General features: G+C 32.1%; 2 protein-coding genes across 2 annotated transcripts; both read left to right on the top strand.

The window, feature by feature from the left end:
- The first annotated feature begins 5,104 nt into the window (after positions 1-5,104).
- LOC125210370 (brassinosteroid-responsive RING protein 1-like) lies at positions 5,105-5,590 on the top strand. The gene has a single exon (XM_048109926.1). The coding sequence runs from the start codon at positions 5,105-5,107 to the stop codon at positions 5,588-5,590; it is 486 nt and encodes a 161-aa protein (XP_047965883.1).
- Positions 5,591-15,792: 10,202 nt separating this feature from the next.
- Positions 15,793-18,980, top strand: LOC125212927. Its single transcript, XM_048113229.1, has 6 exons — positions 15,793-16,633; positions 16,781-16,943; positions 17,053-17,229; positions 17,316-17,399; positions 17,893-17,974; positions 18,347-18,980. Exons 1-6 carry the CDS (start codon positions 16,308-16,310, stop codon positions 18,784-18,786), a joined length of 1,272 nt encoding a protein of 423 aa, XP_047969186.1. The 5' UTR covers positions 15,793-16,307; the 3' UTR covers positions 18,787-18,980.
- Positions 18,981-20,566: the final 1,586 nt, after the last annotated feature.

Here is a 20,566-nt window from a genome sequence, read left to right on the forward strand (position 1 = left end):
AATTAATATTATTTAGTGCCAATTTCATTTTAAATTTTTGGAATTGATGAGATTAATGAAAATATTGGTATTTAAATAATTAAATGCATAATCATAATAATGTAAATGGAATAATGGTATTTAAATATATAAATAATATAGTACTACATGTTTTGAGCTTTTTTCCTATTACAAGAAGATTGATTTGAGTAGTAAAAGTGAACTAATCGTTGATTGACTTGCAACTTTAGTGGCACAATCTTTTACATTGTTCTACTACGTTTCTACTTAGTTACGTTAATTGTACATTATAAGTTAAATGCGCATATTAAATTATATGAATAAAATATAAATAATTTAATTTAATTTTCGGCTCCAATAAATAATACCATTGGGTGAATAGATGCTTAAATGAATGCAAGCAAGATTTTTTTTGGTTTACCGTTCACATAGCCCTATTGTAAGGCACTTTCTTGATATGAGTATATAAACAGTTTTACCGCCAAGATTCAGGTAAAAAAACCTCTACTATCAGTAAGGATTAGCAAGTAGGCCGACCCAATGTAATGGAATATATCGAATACAGATCTAAAACCTCCAAAATGAAAGCAAGCAAGATTTTTTTTTGTTTACCGTTCACATAGCCCTATTGTAAAACACTTTCTTGATATGAGTATATAAACAGTTTTACCGCCAAGATTCAGGTGAAAAACATCTACTATCAGTAGGGATTAGCAAGTAGGCCGACCGAGTGTAATGGAGTATATCGAATACAGATCTGAAACCCCCAAAATAGAATAAGTGATCAACAAAGTAAAATTGAACTGTGATAGAGGGAGAATTTTATTAATATTTGGATCATTTGTTGGTCATGATGCGTATATTTTAAAGTTAAGGGTTTAGGATTTAGATTTCAAGGTTTGGGTTTTTAGTGTATAGGGTCACTATATTGCGATGAAAATGAAGCTCGACTAGAAAGTATCTAACCAGTGCAATCTTAAATTATAGCTTTTGATAAATAATATCTTAAATCTCATTAGTAGAAATGGTAATTACACATTCCTTATGTTTTTTTGTTTTGTGTGATGTAAATTTGCTTTACTTTTTAGTCTCATGGTCAGAGTTATTTTTCTATTTTACAAAAATAACGTTCAATATTATTTTCACGTATTTATATTTTAGCCGAATCTCGACATGATCACATTAAAATGCCAACACATATTTGTGTTGACATTTTAATAAACTGTGTTGACATTTAAATATCAATGTCAATATAATATATTAAAATATCAACTTAAGTTTACGTTAACATTTCAGTATCGTCATGTTGACATTTTAATACATTGCATTGATGAGTTAGCAAATTAGCAATTTAAGAAAAATTAACAACGGATTACACCCCGGTGGTCATATTTATTAAAAATATGGAAATGTACATTGATTTTTTTTTCAAACTTGCTATATCCACATATATTTTTTTTCTATATTTATGTACGGTTTTCAATATTATCATTATATAATACAGTGAAATTTTCTTATCTCAAATTTGTGACACAAATTGTTATAAACTCATCATTTGTATATCACAACTTTATTTTAATAAAATTACTACTTTAATCAAATGTATCATTGATATTAATTATTAAATACATTATAATTTTAGACCTCATATAATTTTATTATTTAAAAAAATATTTCATATTTGAAGAGAATAAAGTGGACCGTGCATAGTTAATTTGTTATTAATGTTATCATGTAAATTAATTTATAATCTTAAATCAATGTTTAAAATACCTTAGTCCGTGCATAGCACGGGTGTGATACTAGTTCTAACAATAAAATTCAACTCAATTGGTATACTAGTTTCATTTGAATTAAAAGGTAAATTAAGTATTCAAGTCAATGCCAATGAAAATAAAGAATCATACTTACACGAAGAGAGTAAAAAATTACTATAAATTTTAAATTTAGTGCACATATAATATTTTTACAGGCAATTAAGTCTAGTTTTAATATATAGTAGTACTATAATTTATAAGTATGCTATATATTGAAAGTTTTTTTCTAGTTAGCTATTAATTACTCCATAAAGTAGGTATTTAAACCATTTATTTCCTATTACCTTTATTTAACAATAACCAATAAGGATAAAGAATAATTTTTTAATAGTATCAGGTTGATATTTAACAATCAATAATATGGAGTAGTACAAATGGGTTCTGAAAAAATAAAACAAATAAAATTGTGCAGGTAATAATTAAAGAAAAACAGTCGTTGGGTTCGAGTTAAAAAGAAGGCAATAAACAAACATAACGTGTTAATATTCCAATTTGAAGTGTGGTTTGGCGTTTGATTCACGAGAGGGCCATTCAATGTTTTTAAACATAATAACGTCTCAGTTATATGCAACGGACCACCACTTCAATCGACACTAGTTGTTTGACATGTTATATTTGCTTATTGAAATATTCTCCAACTCTGATTGTTTAATGAATTGACGCTATCTTATTGATGTTTAATAGTAGTACTTATTTCGTAAGTATACTTTTCAATATATTGACTAGTTGAGTTAATTGTATTGTATGCAAGTTTGACTTCAATTTTTTACGTACTACTAGTTGAGTAGAGTATGTTGGAATCAAATTAATGATTCACATAAATCACATATATCAATACTATTGATAAACATAAAGCGGAAGCGTACATGAATTCGGATTCATGATGTTGTTGATGATTCTGAAGTTTGGAAATTAGTCTTTCAAGTGACAATGTTCTCTCACATATTCTCTGTGATCTGTGAAGTCTTGATATTATATGTCTGATCAATAGGAATGAGAATCTATTGACCTATTTATAGGTTGCACTTGGGGACCATAACCATGTATTTAGAGAGAATAAGTCCCTAACTTTATTATAACTTTAATTTCACTCATAACAAAATTAAAGTTATCCAGAGTAGTATCTGCACAACAGTCCTCATACATTCATAGATAATCTTTTGACCCTATAATTTATATAACCTTAGTAGATCACATAATCGGGTCAATCAATAAATAGCCATAAATATTATAATCTTTAGACTATTATGTTAGATCATATTAAAATGTTCCAACAGTATATTCATATATTGAGTGTATGTAAAGAAATAAAAAGGCAAGAAACTAAGAATTGAGAGAATTTGTGTTGATGTGGATAGGGAAGCGAAAGCAAATGAACAAAATGAAGGAGAAAATGAGGATCTGATGTAAAGAAATCATTAAATTATTAGTAACAAGATAACTTATTTATATTGCTTTGTCCCATAAAAATATAGATTTTGGAATGGTACTGAGTTTTATGTAAAATTTATAAAGTATGAGAAAAGAAATAATTAAAATAATATTAGTGTATAACTTTATAATAGGCACACATTATTATTTAGTACTCCATATAATAAGTGGCTCATAATGCATAGCACTCATGGTCTGTGTGGCAATGTTGAGTGAAAGTCGTCAAACCATGGACCATGGTTGTCCGAGTGGAGTGTCGTCCCTGAAAGTGAACACAATTAATTTTGAAAGAGTATATAAAACTTAATTAATTTTGAGACTTTGAAATGCGTCTAGTTTATCTTAAATCGTATACTGTTCTTTATATTCAACGGAGAAGGAAATTAAAACTTAACACGGTCCTGTCCTTAATTGCACACAATTAATTTAAAATTTTGTCTAGTTAAATATGTTCGAAAACCATGCGAAATATGTTGGTTGTAGTTTATGTCACATAAAGTTTTTTAAATTTTTGTAAGTTAATATGTTAATCAAATTTTCTCCATTATAATTAATTAGCCAAGGAGTCTTCTTACAGGTGCGACCCCAAAATAGTGTTTTGATTATTATTCTACTGCTGTTTTAAGCATAGTAATAGTTGTAGTAAAAGTTTGTCCCACTTTTTTATTTTCATTTGTCTCGTAAATAATTAGCCAAGGAGTCTTCTTACGGGTGCGACCCCAAAATAGTGTTTTGATTATTATTCTACTGCTGTTTTAAGCATAGTAATAGTGGTAGTAAAAGTTTGTCCCACTTTTTTATTTTCATTTGTCTCATAAAATTTGTGTCTTCTCACTTTTTATTATCGAGGGAACATCTTTTTAGGTCTATGAACTTTGTCAAAGTATCATTTTAGGTCCGTGAACTTTGAAAATATCATTTTAGGTCCATCAATTACAAATTAATATCATTTGAGATATTTTGAACTTTTTTCGGACGAAAACGCCCTTAAGGCCTTCAAAGGGCAATTTGGACAATTCTTTCGCCACTCATCTTGCGTCAAAGACCTAGAGTCCAACAATTTTTTTTACTACTATTTAATTCAATCACCATCCAGATTGAATTTAAATATAATTAAAATTTTCCGTAAAAGATAATACTCCGTATTTGTTATTTTTCAATTATTAGATGACCAATTATTTAGGGATAGTGAATTGGGACTTGATACTTTATTTTATTTTTCAATCTAAACTGCATTTTAAGAACTTACTATAGGTGATTTGTGAATTATATTTAGTTTATTTGTTTTGAAATGATAGCTATTAATTTGGATTGTCATTCGGAGTATTATTTATATGAATTTCAGAATGGAGAATAATTACTATCCAAATTGAATCTAAATATAAAAATTTGCCGTTAAAAATTGTTGGACTATAGGTCTCTGACGCAAAATAAGTGGCCAAAGAATTGTCCAAATTGTCCTTTGAAGGCCTTAAGGGCATTTTTGTCCGGAAAAAGTTCAAAATACCTCAAAAGATATTAACTTATAGTTGACGGACCTAAAATGATATTTCTAAAGTTCACAAACCTAAAATGATACTTTGTCAAAGTTCGTGGACCTAAAAAGATGTTTCCTCTTTATTATTGAATCTCATATTTCACTAATTCATTCATACTCACATTTTATTATAAATTTAATATATTAAAATAATATTCACGTTCCATTAAATTTTTCAACCTCATTTTTTATTACATTTCTTAAAACTCGTTTAGAAAAGGGTGATCCGAACCAAGACTACTTAAATGTCGCCCAAATCATCTATATAAATCACCACCATAGATCTTACCCTTGGCGGCCGTCCTCAAAAATAAAGCAAATGGGTCTCCTCTTCTACGCAATAAAAGTTCCCAAAGTCATCACCGTAGCCTTCTTCCTCAACCTAATTTCCTACGCCCGCCATCTCCTCATCGCCGCCCTCACACATCTCGGCCTCTACAAGCGCCCGCCGGCGGAGGAATCGCCCGAATCCGGCTCCTCCACCAACAATTACATCCTGCTTCTGGACAGCTCGTCCCCCTCGCTGGTCCCGATCCCGGTCCACGTGGTGACCGCCGCAATCAAGAAGCTGGTCCCCGTAATCGAGTACGAGGACAAATTGGGAGAGAAGGGGTGTAGTATATGCTTGGAGTGTATAGAAGGGCGGGATGAGGTGAGGGAGCTTTGCAATTGTACGCATTTGTTCCATAGGGATTGTTTGGACACGTGGATTGATGAGGGTCAGGTGACTTGTCCTCTGTGTAGATCCATGTTGCTGCCTCCTAGAGTTAATCTTCTCAGATCTAATCAAATTCCTAATTCCTAGTTTTTTTTACTTGGGAATTGTTGTTATTAGAGTATTTCTCTTGCAATTGTTTGGTATATACAGAGCTTGAGTTAGCTTTGATCTCTGTTGCTTTGATTTAAACTGAATTAGAAAAGGAATTGGGATAAAAGAAGGGAGAATTGGTTTTGACATTTTGAAAAGGATGTAGTAATAGGTTAGGGGTTGATTAACTAATTCCATTTTCATTTTGTGAGTTTGAATTAGCAAGGGAAGGAATTGCAGGCTTTAAATGAATACTCAATTTTAGGGAGATTTTGCTTGTCATGTGGTGGGGGATGAAGATGAGTGCATGTGGTGTGCTGGTGTTGCTGCTTTTGAATTTTATTGACTTGTTGGAGTGAGTGTGTTGAATTGTTGATGATGGATCATCATGTCTTTGTTGGACCGGCCGACACTCCAATTCTTTCCTCTCTTTTGTTTCTTTCTAGAAACCACTTTCATCTTATTCATTTTCATAAGAAATGAAAAATGTCGTCACCCTTTCACACACTAGTTTTTACTCCCTCCGTCCCGGCTAAGATACACATTTCTTGGTCATCATGAGATTTTTAAAAATTATTGATTAATGTGTTTAATTAGAGAAATAATAGGAGAATGTTAAGTATTTGAATAAAGAGAAAAAAGAAAGATGAATATTTTAATAAAAGTGAGAAAAAATGGTTGTGTGTATTAATGAGGAAGAAAAAGTTTTCAAAAAAAGAAATGTGTCATTTTAATTGGGACAAATTTCAAAGGAAAACGTGTCATAAGTGGCACGGATATGCTAACTTGCCATATCTATCTCTGTTTTAAGATACTAACGTTACATAAATTGTGACTGAAAATAAATAGCTAGATTTCTTCAATGCCAAAACATTCCAGTCTGGGTACCATAATTTGGGACCCCCTTCTCTCCTAGTGATATTGCTGAGGGGGTTGTATGTAGCAAATTGCCTTAATTTTCGGCCATACACTCAAACAAATTGCCTTAATTTTCGGCAATACTATCAATCAAGTACTAGAGAGTGTATTCGCCTAATTTGAAACGTGGAAACCCATCATCATGGGTATCATGTATGCCGGTTGGGAACACTTGGATTGTTGTAAGAGCATCTTTACTTTTGAGGATTATGTATCAAAAAAATAGCACTACTCCATGCCTAATTTCTTCTGTCATTTGGGTTAATTTTGCTTGATTCATGAGAATTTGAAAGGATGGGATCGTAGACATTCTAGTAACCAAGTTAAAAACACTCAATCATGTATTTTATCAATCACGAATTAAAACTCCTTAATCATAAGAAAATACAAATATAGTGGTGTCATTTTAAATTTATAAGTCAGGTTATAATTTGGCAACACACGGAGTATTATTGATAAAAAAAATGTCCTGGCCCGGGATCATATAAGAATGGCCCAATAAGTGCGGCTTATAGTAGTAATAGGGAGTAATTTATAAAGATCACTCCATTTAGAGTAGGCTGGCCTCATAAACTACAGTTTGATCAGGCCAAAAAATGGATGGGATTATACAGATCCAGCCCAACAACTGAACTCTTTTGTTCAACATGAGCTAATACTGATATGGACTGGTAACAATTTTTGCTGGAGAATGGAAATTTTTAACTTAATTTGTAGGAGTAGTTTAGATTTATTATATCAATTTTCAGCTTGAATTTTGAGATTAAAATGTCAAATAAATGAACCAATATGTTCCAAAAATGGTTAAAGTACATATACTAAGTTTATATAACTAAGTAAATAAAATGATTGATTTACATCGCGCAAAATTTGAGATAAAGTTAGGATTTTATAATTTCTGATATTTTCTCATGTTGCAAATGAAATTGAAATAGGAACAAGAATGAAAAAGAAATTGGAAATGGCTTTTTATATAAGTGCCTTAATAGTAATGGAGTATATGTTTTTAGTTGCAACTTATAACTTATATTCAATGGTTTACGTATTCATTGTTACGGTTAATAGGTTAGTAGATCACTAAAATAGAAATAACGTTTACAAACGGTCCAAGTTTTCCATATAAATAAATTGCAGATGATTCACGTCTAAACATAATATTTGATAAACAAAAACAACTATTAGTATTAGACAAGATTGACATTGCACGTTTGAAGATATGTGTGGGTATAAATGAATCATGAACTAAAATGGTCGGTAATAGAGACGTCGGGGTTTATTGAAGTGAAAATGAAAATGTCAGCTGATGAAAATGATATTAAATCGAAAATTTTATCATTACTATTTGGCAATGTTTATTTATTAAAAATAAAAATAAAATAGTGTGATTGAAATTTGATATAGGATAGTTGTAAATTGTGGTCTAAATGATGCAGCAAATGATTAGCAGCTTTCACATTGGACGGCAGGCCATCTAGCTAGCTACCCTACAAAAATCGTTTTAATTACTCGTCTTAGGTTCGTGAAGTCAAGAGAGTGAGTGACTCAAATTCTATGAGTTTGAATTTCTGGATTTCTTCTGTACAATTTTCATTTTTTATACTATATATAACGATTTCATTTAATATATCTGCCTAGTTTAATTTACCGAGCTTTTAGAAAGATTTTTTCATTGTTAAATACAATGATATAATAAAAGTTTAGTACAATGCACACATGTTCCCCCAAAATACTTGTAAAGCTAGCTAATCGACGGCTATTCATAAACCGAGGTGCTTTGCTCAGGCTTATTTATCGTACAATTTCATGAGCTTATTCAAAACAAATTTTCTAAATTTAGATATGTATATATACAAAACTAATTATTTAACACAATATATTCATTGGGTGACTATGATAAAGAAAAGTATTTTTATATTTAATAGTACAGTAATTACTAATAATAGAGAGAATTAGAATTGTGTATGTGATTAATGCTTTATATTTCAAGTAAAATCATTTATTAAGTTGTTCACGAGCTAACCATTCAAGTAAACCTAGAATAAAATGCAGAAAATAATACTCCCTCTGTCTTATTTTAAGTGTCCCAATTTAGGAGTCCTGATTGAAATATTTCATAAATGATAATATGCCTCGCATTCTACTAATTTTTTTCCACTTACATTTTATTATAAAACTAATATATAAAAGTGTGACCCACATTCCATTATCTTTTTTCACCAATTGTCCCTTACATTTCTTAAAACCTGTGCCGAACTCAAATGAGACTCCTAAAGTGGGACGGAGGGAGTAGTAAATAGTAGGCAATGACGTTGCGGCAGAATGCCATCCAGATTGAAGTGACTTTAGATTAAGCATCGTTTAAATCTCTTGAGCGAAAATTCAAGTGACGAGGAAAAAGGTGCACCCTATACAATTTCGTAGGAAGGCGGAGCCACTTGAGAAGTATACGGTAAAATGTCCGCTCTCAACTTATTTTATTTTTATACCATTTTGTTTTTTTTAATATTTCAAAATTTTCAATTTCCTTTAAAATTGTTCCAACTCGAAAAATTTTCTTCATATTGAATAGTACATATTTTTGTCCATTCTGAATTGAATTCCTAGCTTCGTCTATGTTTTCGTAGATGTACCACCAACAACTTTGTTACCTCCGGCGTAGGTAGGCGTAGATATGGTAGACACTAGACAGTGAAGTGAATCGTGGCATACCACAAATGAGTATAAGCCACAAGTTAGTTATTCATCATTTTCAGCACTACAACTTTATTTTTGACTTGCAACAGTACTTATATACCGTCCATTTATTTAGATCCATGTTTCTTGAATTCAACGTATCAATATGATTCATCGATATGAAATAGGTCACATCACAAAAATTTAGATGATAAAACAATGGAATTTTCTAGAATTATTCAAACTATACTTGAGAATTTCAAAGACAGCGAGCGACTGCATAAAATCGAATTGAACCATTTAAAATCGTTGGTCTTCGTCTTCAAAATTAATTATACGATACACATAAAGTCTTTGAAGCTGCCTCAGGAAATTCAAATATGAGATGCCTAAGGAAATTCAAACATTTTCACTAACATTATTATTACAATTTATGAAATTTAATAAACATGATCTTTTTTAGTAGTATATCAGACGGTATTTTATTTGCAAATGAAGTCAATTACTATAAATCAGATTCCTTTCCTTTGAGCAATTAATAATTGAAGGTTTTGAACATCTTCACATGGTTTGGTCAACGTCATTTGTTTCATACTATTATGTGGAGCTGTGAAAACATGAAATTGTGATAATGATAGAAGTACTATATATCTCGTGATATTGTATCATAAATAATACTTAATTCATTAATTCATGACCACAAAAGATAAACACATGATTTTCACTTATAATAGTTAGTACTACAGAAACCCCAATATCGTGAAATTATAATGACACGCTAAACATAATGAGTTTAATTTCTGTTTCTTTGGTCTTTCTACCTGTACAAATATGTATTTTTGTGGAGTGAGGGAGTAAATATATACGTACAAGTTTTAAAAATGCATGTATATCTATACACATGTTGCGCAAAACACGCACACAAGCTTCACGCAAATTACAAACAAATAGTATTAAAAATTAGGTGTGGTCAAAGGCTATAGATAATTATAACATGATTTTCAAAAACTCATATTCATTTATGATGAGTCGATAACATATGAAATTGAATGAAAAATTTACTTGTTTTCAGTTGATTACATGACAAATATAAATAACGCAAGATGTATATTTAATTTACTAAATAAAACTAAATCAGACAGTGAAAGCAAACAACTTGAATTCAGACAATTTTTTGATGTACATGCTCAATTTTTTAGTGTAACTAACTTGTAGCTAGTTAAAGAAATTTAGGCCAACAATTCTATTTACATGTATGTATTGTATCTCTATTCTTAGGCATTACTTAGTTGATGTATAGCCACATTTCACTTTCTAACGTCTTGGTGGCGTAATACTCTAATGGGCACGATAAGAAGAGACTACACTTTTAAATAACTTTACTACTACTATTTTTTCAAATTCTCCATGATTAAAGTTTTTGTTTTATGCTATCTATAATTTCATTCTCTGAACCATTTTTTCACTATACTATTTATGACCCCACGTCACTTTAATTTTACCTCATTCCAATATGTATTTGTATAGATCACTTATCTTCGCTTAATAAATATTTATATGGAAATTTCTTGTTAATTCACCTTCTTATGCGAGTTTCTTTTTCCTAAAGATATGATTCGGAATCATTATGCTTTTTGCCTGGATAGTTTCAAAATACTACTATCTGTAAATGTAAAATTAAAGGTTTTGGATCTTGGGTCTGTCTATTTTTTTCTTCTTGAAGTGTGACCCCTCTTTACATGTAGGGCGTCGTAGTTCTCTAAAATTTCATACAGAGTAAAGATAAATAATCAAATTTTATACAACCAAAACAAGATTATATTAGCTATTTTGATGTGTTCATTAAATATTAAAATAATAAATATAGTTAGTTAACAAATTAAAAACAATTTATTAGTTTTTTGTCTCATTTTCAATTTTTTATTTTTATATTTGAATTATTTCTCTATTATTTTTCAAATTTAAATTAAAATATACATTAGTTACATTTTATGGTTCAAAAAATTTTAAAAAATTATACACAAATACCATAATATTATGCATGTTCCCTATACTATATGTATGTCTATACTTTTTAATTAAATGCATAAATAAATTACTTTTTTCTCAAATAAATCAATTTTTGGTTGTACAAAATTTGGTTGCATAGACTTATTGTTTCATATATTCTATCGCATTTTTTTTTCTTCCTTTATTTTTTATCCTTCTGTGATTTGTTTTTTTAAAGCAGGTACTCCCCCGGTCCCAAGAAAGTTGAGTCACTTCTTTTTGCACTCGTTTTAAAAAAATCCGTAATAAATAATTTAAGTGAATTAATAGTATAGTTAAAACAAGAATAATATAGGTAAGAATCTTTTCTATAATATACTACTCCCTCCGTCCCGCTTTAAGAGTCCTGGTTGATCAATTTTGGGCGTCCCGCTTTAGGAGTCCCGGTTGAGATAAATTAATAAAAAATACCTACAAAGTATTAAAAGTGTTAAAAGTGAGTCCCGACATCCACTACAACTAATAAAAAAAATGTTAAAAGTGGGTCCCAACATCCACTATAACATTTATTTATTGGACACTCAATTAAAAGTGGGTCTCAACATCCATTACAATATTTATTTATTACACACTCAAACACTTTTTTCTTAAAACATGTGTCCGACTCAATCGAGACTCCTAAAGCGGGACAGAAGGAGTATTATTATCGCTTTTACTTTACTATTTATTCACTTTAACTATTTATTTCGATTTTTTCAAAACGAGTACCAAAAGAAAGTGACATAATTTTCTTTTATAGGGACAGAGAGATAAATTTAAATATTTATCTTTCATAAATGCTATCGTGTATAATAATACTATGCATTTCATGTTGGAAATTTTGATTCTAGAATCTATAACAATTGGTTTTTCAATATTTGTTGATAGCTAGTGTCCAACAGTACGACTAATAAAATGATTTAGGTAGATCGTGGCTTTTCTAGTAAGAGGCCAGACAATTTGGTTGAGTAAATATCTTCGAGCTCGAATTGAAAACTCCTAAATGTTCATTCAAAATGTAGTCTTGATCAACCCATTTTTGGACCTCGATTAAAGGCTCATGTACTAGCTTGATTGAAAGTTTGCGAACAAGATCGGTTAACAAGCTCACATATGTATATGTATCCCCAACCCCAAGACCCCACATTTACACATCCCATTCATTTTTCTTTTATGCAAACTATCAAAGTGAAAAACCATCATAAATTTTATGAGAATGAAAATAAAGTTAGGTAGTACTCCCTCCGTCCCACAGATTTATAGTCACATTTAGTTATGACACGAGTTTTAAGGAATTGGTGAAGTGTGTAATTAATGAAGTGAGATGGTGGAGTGTGTAATAAATGAAGTGAGATAATGGAGTGTGTAATAAATGAAGTCAGTTCGTTGAAGGTGGGTCCCTTTTTGATTTTTTTGGTTTTTTTATTTTTATTTTGGTTTATTTTTATGTTGATAATGACATTTGGGTGTAATTTTAGTGAATAATGGGGTAAAATTTTATGTCCAAATATGGAAAATTCTAAATGTAACTATAAATATGAGACAGACTTTTATGGCAAAATGTGACTATAAAACTGGACGGATGGAGTACTATAATTTTTTTATAAAACTTGGATCCGTAAGGGTTTTTTTATCACTCATAACTAAGGGAGGGGATTAGATTATCCGGTTTTATAATTATTAAACCAACCAAATGGAGTACTATATATATATAATTGATTAAGCCCTAATATTTTAATCCATCACCCTACTTTCTTCATAGTCGAACTCATGTGCTCTTTCTACGAAATATCGAGAGGCTTGAACGATGCAACCGAGTAGGTTTGAAGTTTGAACTGTCTCCCTAACAATATTAAATCAGAGCACATTGCACTTTCAAATGGTATTATACTATATACTCGTGTTGACAATTTTTATTGTAGTTTGCAAGTAGGATGTAAAAGTAATTATTTTCTTATAAGAGAATTAGACCCACCACCGAAATACTATATTAATCTGTAATAAACTGAATTTTTGTATATCCAACTACTCTGTCTCAATGTAACTTTATTGATTAAGAATTTAAGCATTAAATAAAATAAATTTAATTACCAAAGAAAATACAAAATGTTATTATGATCCATGGACTTTAGTAATGGTTAGGCTCCAACTTTGACTTCGAACGTAAAAACTTGTGGTCATTAACAATTTAACATTATGTATTATTGATCATTAGATATGAAGAAATATTAAAGGACATTGTTATGTACTCCTAGTACATGTTTCCGTCCACACACAACCTACAAAAAAAAACATTTAATTCGTTGCAAACGTCAAGTCCTATAATATTTCAAATTTGTAGTGCAAATTAATTTTCGTTAATAGATCCAAAAAAAAAAATGTTTGATCTCTACATACTCCTTTCATCCAACAAACAATAAATAACTACTTATTATGCAACATACTCTATTGAGTAAAGGCCAAAATTGATCCTGAACATATGATCATTTTACGATTTTGGTCCTAAACTTTATCTTTTTGATTTTTTGGTCATACACATTTCAAATCGGATCACAATTGGTCATCCGTTAATAGTTCCGTTTAAAACTAATGGTCAACGAGTTTAATCCCGATTTTGATCAAATTAGACTTTAAATTCTGATTTTAGACTCCCTAATTAATTCGCTAATTATTTTAAAATATAAAACAAATAATATTAAAACCAACCCCTCTTCCTGAAACTGAAAGGGTTTAAGGCGGCGGCGGAATGTCGGCGAGCTCGAGCGAGTGAATTCTCTGATTGCATCTGGAGCTGATGTTACCTACTTCGACATTGAAGGCCTCACGCCGCTGCCGCCAAGAATGGCTTCTCGGAAGTGGTCAGAGCCCTCCTCCACGCCGGTGCACCGTGGAACGCTCTCACCCCCTCAAATCTCTCCGCCGGAGACTTCGCCATGGATAATAGCCATCAATCTGCCTTCGACCCCCTTCTATTTTTTTTAACTCATGAACCTTTTCCCCCATTTTACATCCAGAACCTGAGGAAGAGAGTAGAGAAACTGTCTACATTGTTGTAAATTGTCGTAAAACAAATTCTAGGGGATTATTTCATAAATTCAACTCAGCCATGTTTTTTAATAACCCATTCTATTTTAATTTTTTTTAATATTATTTATTTTATATTTTAAATGATAATTTATTAAAATAATTAAGGATATAATTAGGGATTAAAAAATCAAAATTAAAAGTCTAATTTAGTCAAAATTGAGATTAAACCCATTGACCGTTAGTTTTGAACGGAATCGTTAACGGAGGACCAATTGTGATCCGATTTGAAATGTGCAGGACCAAAAAATCAAAAAGATAAAGTTTAGGACCAAAATCGTAAAATGATCATATGTTTAGGACCAGTTTTGACCTTTACTCTACTTTATTTGGGTATAATACATAATAGTATTTTATTTGAGTACAATCAATAAGCATCATTTTCGCTTAATCTAATTTTTGTGTTACTTATTTTATTTTTTATATTTAATTTATTATAATATTTTAAAAAATGTTCCCACAAGATTTATAGACTATAGAGTTAGAGTTGGAATTTATAGCCCAATAACATATCTAATCCGATTAGCCCCGACCCAAATCTTGATGGAGTGATCTACGATGCAATTATTGTCTATTCTTTACTTTGTTTGGCAATTAATTCAAACTTTAATAGTGATTTAGATATAAAAAAAAAGAATAACTACAAAAAATTAACCATCCAAATTTTAGTATATATACAATAGTTTTTATTAATATATAATGATAGATAAATAAACAAGTTTCACAATAATAAATATTTTCAATTTTATAGCAAGCTTTAAAAGTTATTAAAAATGTACTTTTATTTTATTCATCCAAATATTAAATTAAATATTTTAATATGCAAATATTCATCATAATTTTTTCTTATATGTTACAATTCAAGATTAATAAACCGTTATTTTTATGTAATGTCATGTTTTCTAAAAAGTTTTATACTAGTACTTAATCGAATTTGCATTTATACTTAACATAGTAAATAATATCTTTAAACTTTAGAAATAGATAATAGAGTAAACAAATTAATTTTCATATTTGGTATTTATCCTTTTAGTCCATTGGATAAGCTTCAAACCCGAATATTTAGGGTTATAATGCAAATTTTTAATACGATCAATTTTCAATCCGGTTAGCTATTAATTTTAAAATTACTCTAAATCTTAAATTATAATGCAACCCTAGATTGCTGAACTTCCGTATAAATCATGACTTGACATAAGAAATCGAATTTTTGGATCCTTTTTTCGACGTTGCAGCAATAATTATATGATTAATTAATCGATTAACAGTGTAGATTAATCAATCCAAATAAAATCAGTACATAGATTAATGAATAGATCTAACACGTGAAAATGGACGGTGAATAAAAACTAGTGCACTACTCGCTCACAATTTAGTCAAACATAAATCAAAATTCCTCAAACGTGTAAAATGAGAACACATCAATACGCTTTTACCACCAATTTCACTATATATATTCAATTCAACCAGCACCACAATCAATATTCTTATCAGTCTCTTTCTCTATCTAAGCTTCAAAAACAACATATTAAAAGCAACTACCATTTCACCAAAACAGTCCTCTTCCATCATCATCTCTCTCACCCGCCTCAAATTATTACATTTCTTTTTCCATAAATGCTAAATTTCTGAGAATTTTGTGCGGCTATTTGGTGACTTGGAGAAGATTACAAAAGCTGCGATTGGGATTCTTGTGAAGTACAATACCAGCGGGCCTACAGCAATCTCAGAAACGCCTCTCTGCACTCGCATCCTTATCCTTTTCCGAAGGATTTTGGCATCTTAACTACCATTAATTTAATAAAAATTGTTTCTTGTTATAAATTACTACTCGTTATCCACTTACCTTTCTTCTCTTTCGATCTTTTTGGGTCTAAATTTGCCCCCTCTTTGCATTTGGGTGAATTGGGGGCCAACTCAATCTTCTCCTCCAACCCTCGACTCATCGCTGAGCTGAAAGGCTAAATCTATAGCCGATTGAATCGAGGGTTTCTGCTGCTTTCCTACTTCTATGGCGATGGTTTCTGCTTTTCTTGAGATTTTGCAAAAGCCTACAATTGGGGATGTGGTGCTTGAGCTAATGGCGTTGGCGACGCCCATCTGGGCGGCGATCGTCGTCGGCGTTTTGCTGGGCTGGGCGTGGAAGCCCAAGTGGGCTAATAGTCTCAGTGTGGGATTTCTTGATTCCGCCGTTGCAAACGACGGAGAATTGAAGAAATCGGCGGCGGCGCTGTCGCAATTCGTTGGTTCAATCCCGAGCTTGAGCTCGTTGAAGCGGCATTTCTCGCTTGAGGGTGGTAACTCATCTGAGTCTTCGGTTCCGTGCTTTGAATACAGGTGAATTTTGACTTTTCTTTAGCGGAATTTGATTGATAATTCAGCATTTGATTGATTGACTGGCTTATTTGAGTCAATTGGGATACTCTAGGGTTTGCCCTGTTGTTTTTATCTATCCCTTAATAAGTTGAATTTATGTGTGGTTAGTTCGTCAAAGTTGGAGACTGAGAAAACGAGTGCTGTGAATGAGGATGATCTCAAGCATTTTCACAGGCTAGTTGAGGAAAAAGATGGTGGTCCTGTTTGGATCCAAATGATGGATAGGTCCACCCCCAATATGAGCTATCAAGCTTGGAGAAGAGATCTTGAGGTATGCATATATACTATTTCATTTTCTAGATGATACTGTACATTTTGATCATGAATTGATGTTGCATAGGGTGTTTTTGGATTATAATTATTGCATTTTCTGCTTATAGACTGGACCTCCACAATATCGTAGTAGAACTATTTACGAAGATGCCACCCCTGAAATGCTGAAAGATTTCTTCTGGGACGATGAATTCAGAGCGAAATGGGATGATATGCTTATACAATCTGAAACTCTCGAGGAATGCCCCACTACCGGAACAATGGTGGTTCAGTGGGTACGCAAGGTAGGGGGCTGTTTCCCTTCGTGCGAATTTTTGTGCTCTGATTGTGTTGTGAAAATGCTGATCGTGTTATTTTTGTTGGCGTCCAGTTTCCCTTCTTTTGTAGTGACAGAGAGTACATCATTGGCCGTCGAATTTGGCAGTCTGGAGGAAACTATTACTGTATAACAAAGGTAAGAGGAGAAATTGACATCTTGGTGCTTGTAGTTGATGGATATACTTCCATTCTGTTAATTCTAGTCTTGAATTTGTAGAGTTGGCATAACATAACTTTCTAAATATTTTTTCTGATTCCTAGTTTGTAAATTTGTATTGCTTAGTTTCTTGCAGCTCTATGAATTCAGAAATTTTCAAGCATATAGGTTAATTTACACCAGCCTCATTTGTCAATTTGATTAGGGTTATTCTAGTATATTGCTTGTTAGGCTAGTCCGTTATAATGAACCCCTTGGCATAGTTGTATTTATGACATTGTACATCCCGGTTGATGAATTGAAGGCTAGAAAAGAAAATTTATTACTCTTATCATTCAATTGATATAGTTGTATCTATGACATTGTACATCCCGGTTGATGAATTGAAGGCTAGAAAACAAATTTTATTACTCTTTATCATTCAATTCATTTTCATTGGCAGTCTTGCTAATATTCTTGTTTCATGATATAGGGTGTGCCACGGTCCTCCATTCCTCGTCGCAACAAACCAAGAAGAGTTGATCTGTACTATTCTAGTTGGTGCATTCGTGCAGGTACTGATTTTTCTTTGTTTTAGTAATGTTACTCACCTTGTTGTAATGTTGCTATCTAAATAAGCTAACTGCAGACTGATCTTTATTCTGTAAACAAAAGTGTGTTAGTTTCTTTTCTTTATTTTGGTGTTTCTGTATTAAATGATTAAAGTGCTATGATATTACTGAATAGGAATATCTGAGGATGACATCTCTCAATTCGCATTCATAAGTTTTCCATAATTTATTTTTTATCTACTTGGTTGGACTAAATAATAATGAAACAGCTTCCGTTACATGAGAGATCTTCTGGCAAGAAAACTTTGAATTAGATATTTATTTGTTTGGCTGAGTTTGAAAAATCTGATGACAATTCCCTTTCGGTGAATTCAGCTGAATCAAAGAGAGATGGTCGGTCGACTGCGTGTGAGGTTCTACTGTTCCATTACGAAGACATGGGGATACCATGGGAGATTGCAAAACTTGGTATCCGGCAAGGGATGTGGGGGGCTGTCAAGAAAATCGACCCTGGCCTGCGTGCATACCAGAAGCACAGGGCATCTGGAGCACCACTCTCGCGCTCTGCAACAATGGCTCAAATAAACGCTAAAGTTGATGTGGACGCATTGGAAGGCCAGGAGAGCGTAAGCACTAGTGCATCAGAGGCCAAAGATGTAGTTGCCACAGAGAAGCCATCGCGCAGAGGCATCTCAAAGGGTCTTGTCATTGGTGGAGCCATCGCCCTCGCTTGCTCCCTTGACAGAGGCCTTTTGACGAAAGCTGTTATTTTCGGGGTTGCAAGAAAGTTTGCAAGAACGGGTCAGAGGTTATGACGGATACACATTCCTCTCTGTTGGGTTGAGGTTTAGTAAGCAAAATCCACACAAGGAATTGGCATTGGCTGAAAATTTGTAGCTGCGAAATAAAGAGGCAGATTCCATTCTTTTTTATTTCCTATATCTTCATGTAGTGATGATATTATCCCTATAATTCATTAATATCCCAATATATGATCATTTTGTTGACAGATGATATGAATAGAATCTACTACTTATGTTCATCATGCATGTGTTGTGGACGCTTCAATCAAACATATATTTTCATGTTTCTGCTCGAGGGCCTGCATTACTCCTTAACGTTGGGGTCCCGGTTATGATTTTGAACCGTTGTTCAATTTCCAAGTTTTTGATCTAATAAGTTTAATAAAAATATATGTAATGTTTCCAATGAAAGAAATAGAGAGTAGTGGAGTACATAGTTTTCAGTTATTTAATTTTGAAGTCTCTCGCTGTCTCTTGCATTCACATATTTGTATGGATTTTGCAGAAATTGATCTTGTCGATGGTCATTCAAATCAGCCGCTGGATCATTTATTTAAAGTTATTATTTATTCGAGTAGAGAAAGAAGTCTTATCCTTATGTCCAAGAGCCGCTAATTGCCGTTCCGAGAGAGGGAGAATAGAGCTATAGAGGTTGCCTCTTCTGTTGCTATATGGCTTGGTTTGGTACTTGTGCCTCCCCTTCTTTATCACTTTGCAATCCCAAACTCGTTAGCAAATCAAGGATATTATAAAAATTTTCTAATATTCTATTTTTTTTTCTATCTTCCCATATTTTTAATAGTTTTGTATTAAAATGTGTCATCCACCTTCAAGGCATCAACAGTCATCCAATAATTAATTAGTAATTACAGTATGAGGATCTTATACGTAACTTGAACTTAATTAGTGCTCTGTATGCGTTTGAGGCACTTTGAGCGTGTAGTAGAATTGTTGCCCATGTCTCATCTCATGTATATAAATGTAAGTAAAACCAAGAAACATTACACAACACAAAATTAAGATAATAATAGTATATTTTTAACGAATACTCAACTGCAACATAGTTATATGATATTCACAATCACAACAGAGATGAGAATCATGAGATTGATACTCCTATTTTACAAGTGTATGAATGAAATATAGAGTATTTTAGGTGACCTACTCAGTTGATGGTGTGGATGATATGAGAGTTTCGAAGCAGTTGAGTCCGTCAAACTCCGGTGCAAAACGACCTACTGCAGCTCCGCCCAGCTTTGGTTGACCGCCAGTCTTTGGAATTGGAGTTGGAGGAGAAGATGAAGATGAAGATGAAGATGGTTTGGTTGAACTTGACCATCCCAACATCTCTGCGCATGCCGCTTCGAACGAACTCATTATTGAATAGTTCATTTTCACACCTCTTTTCTTTTTCGATCAACTATTTACTAATACTACTACCAAATTCTCGCACAATTTTTTTTGCTTTTTTGCAGAGTTGTAGCAAATTTGAGGTTTGAGTTTGTGTACTTGTATTTATAGCGCATACAATCAAACCTTAATGGATACGCCAGCAATTTCGTGGGCCCTCATGCACCTTTAACTGAATACATGCTTTAGCCAATGTACCAAATTAAACCAAAACCAATGTATCAGGGATTTTGATTTTTGAGCCATTACCATTTACCCATGTCCCAATACATCTACAATTAAACGCTAATTCGACCAGGCGGGAAATTTTGGTTCCAAACCATAACCAATGTCCCACTGTCCCACAACTAAACCGAAACCAATATATCGATTCCACCGGCTT

This window comes from Salvia hispanica, chromosome 3 (genome assembly GCF_023119035.1).
Source record: "Salvia hispanica cultivar TCC Black 2014 chromosome 3, UniMelb_Shisp_WGS_1.0, whole genome shotgun sequence".
In the NCBI taxonomy this organism is placed as follows: domain Eukaryota; kingdom Viridiplantae; phylum Streptophyta; class Magnoliopsida; order Lamiales; family Lamiaceae; genus Salvia; species Salvia hispanica.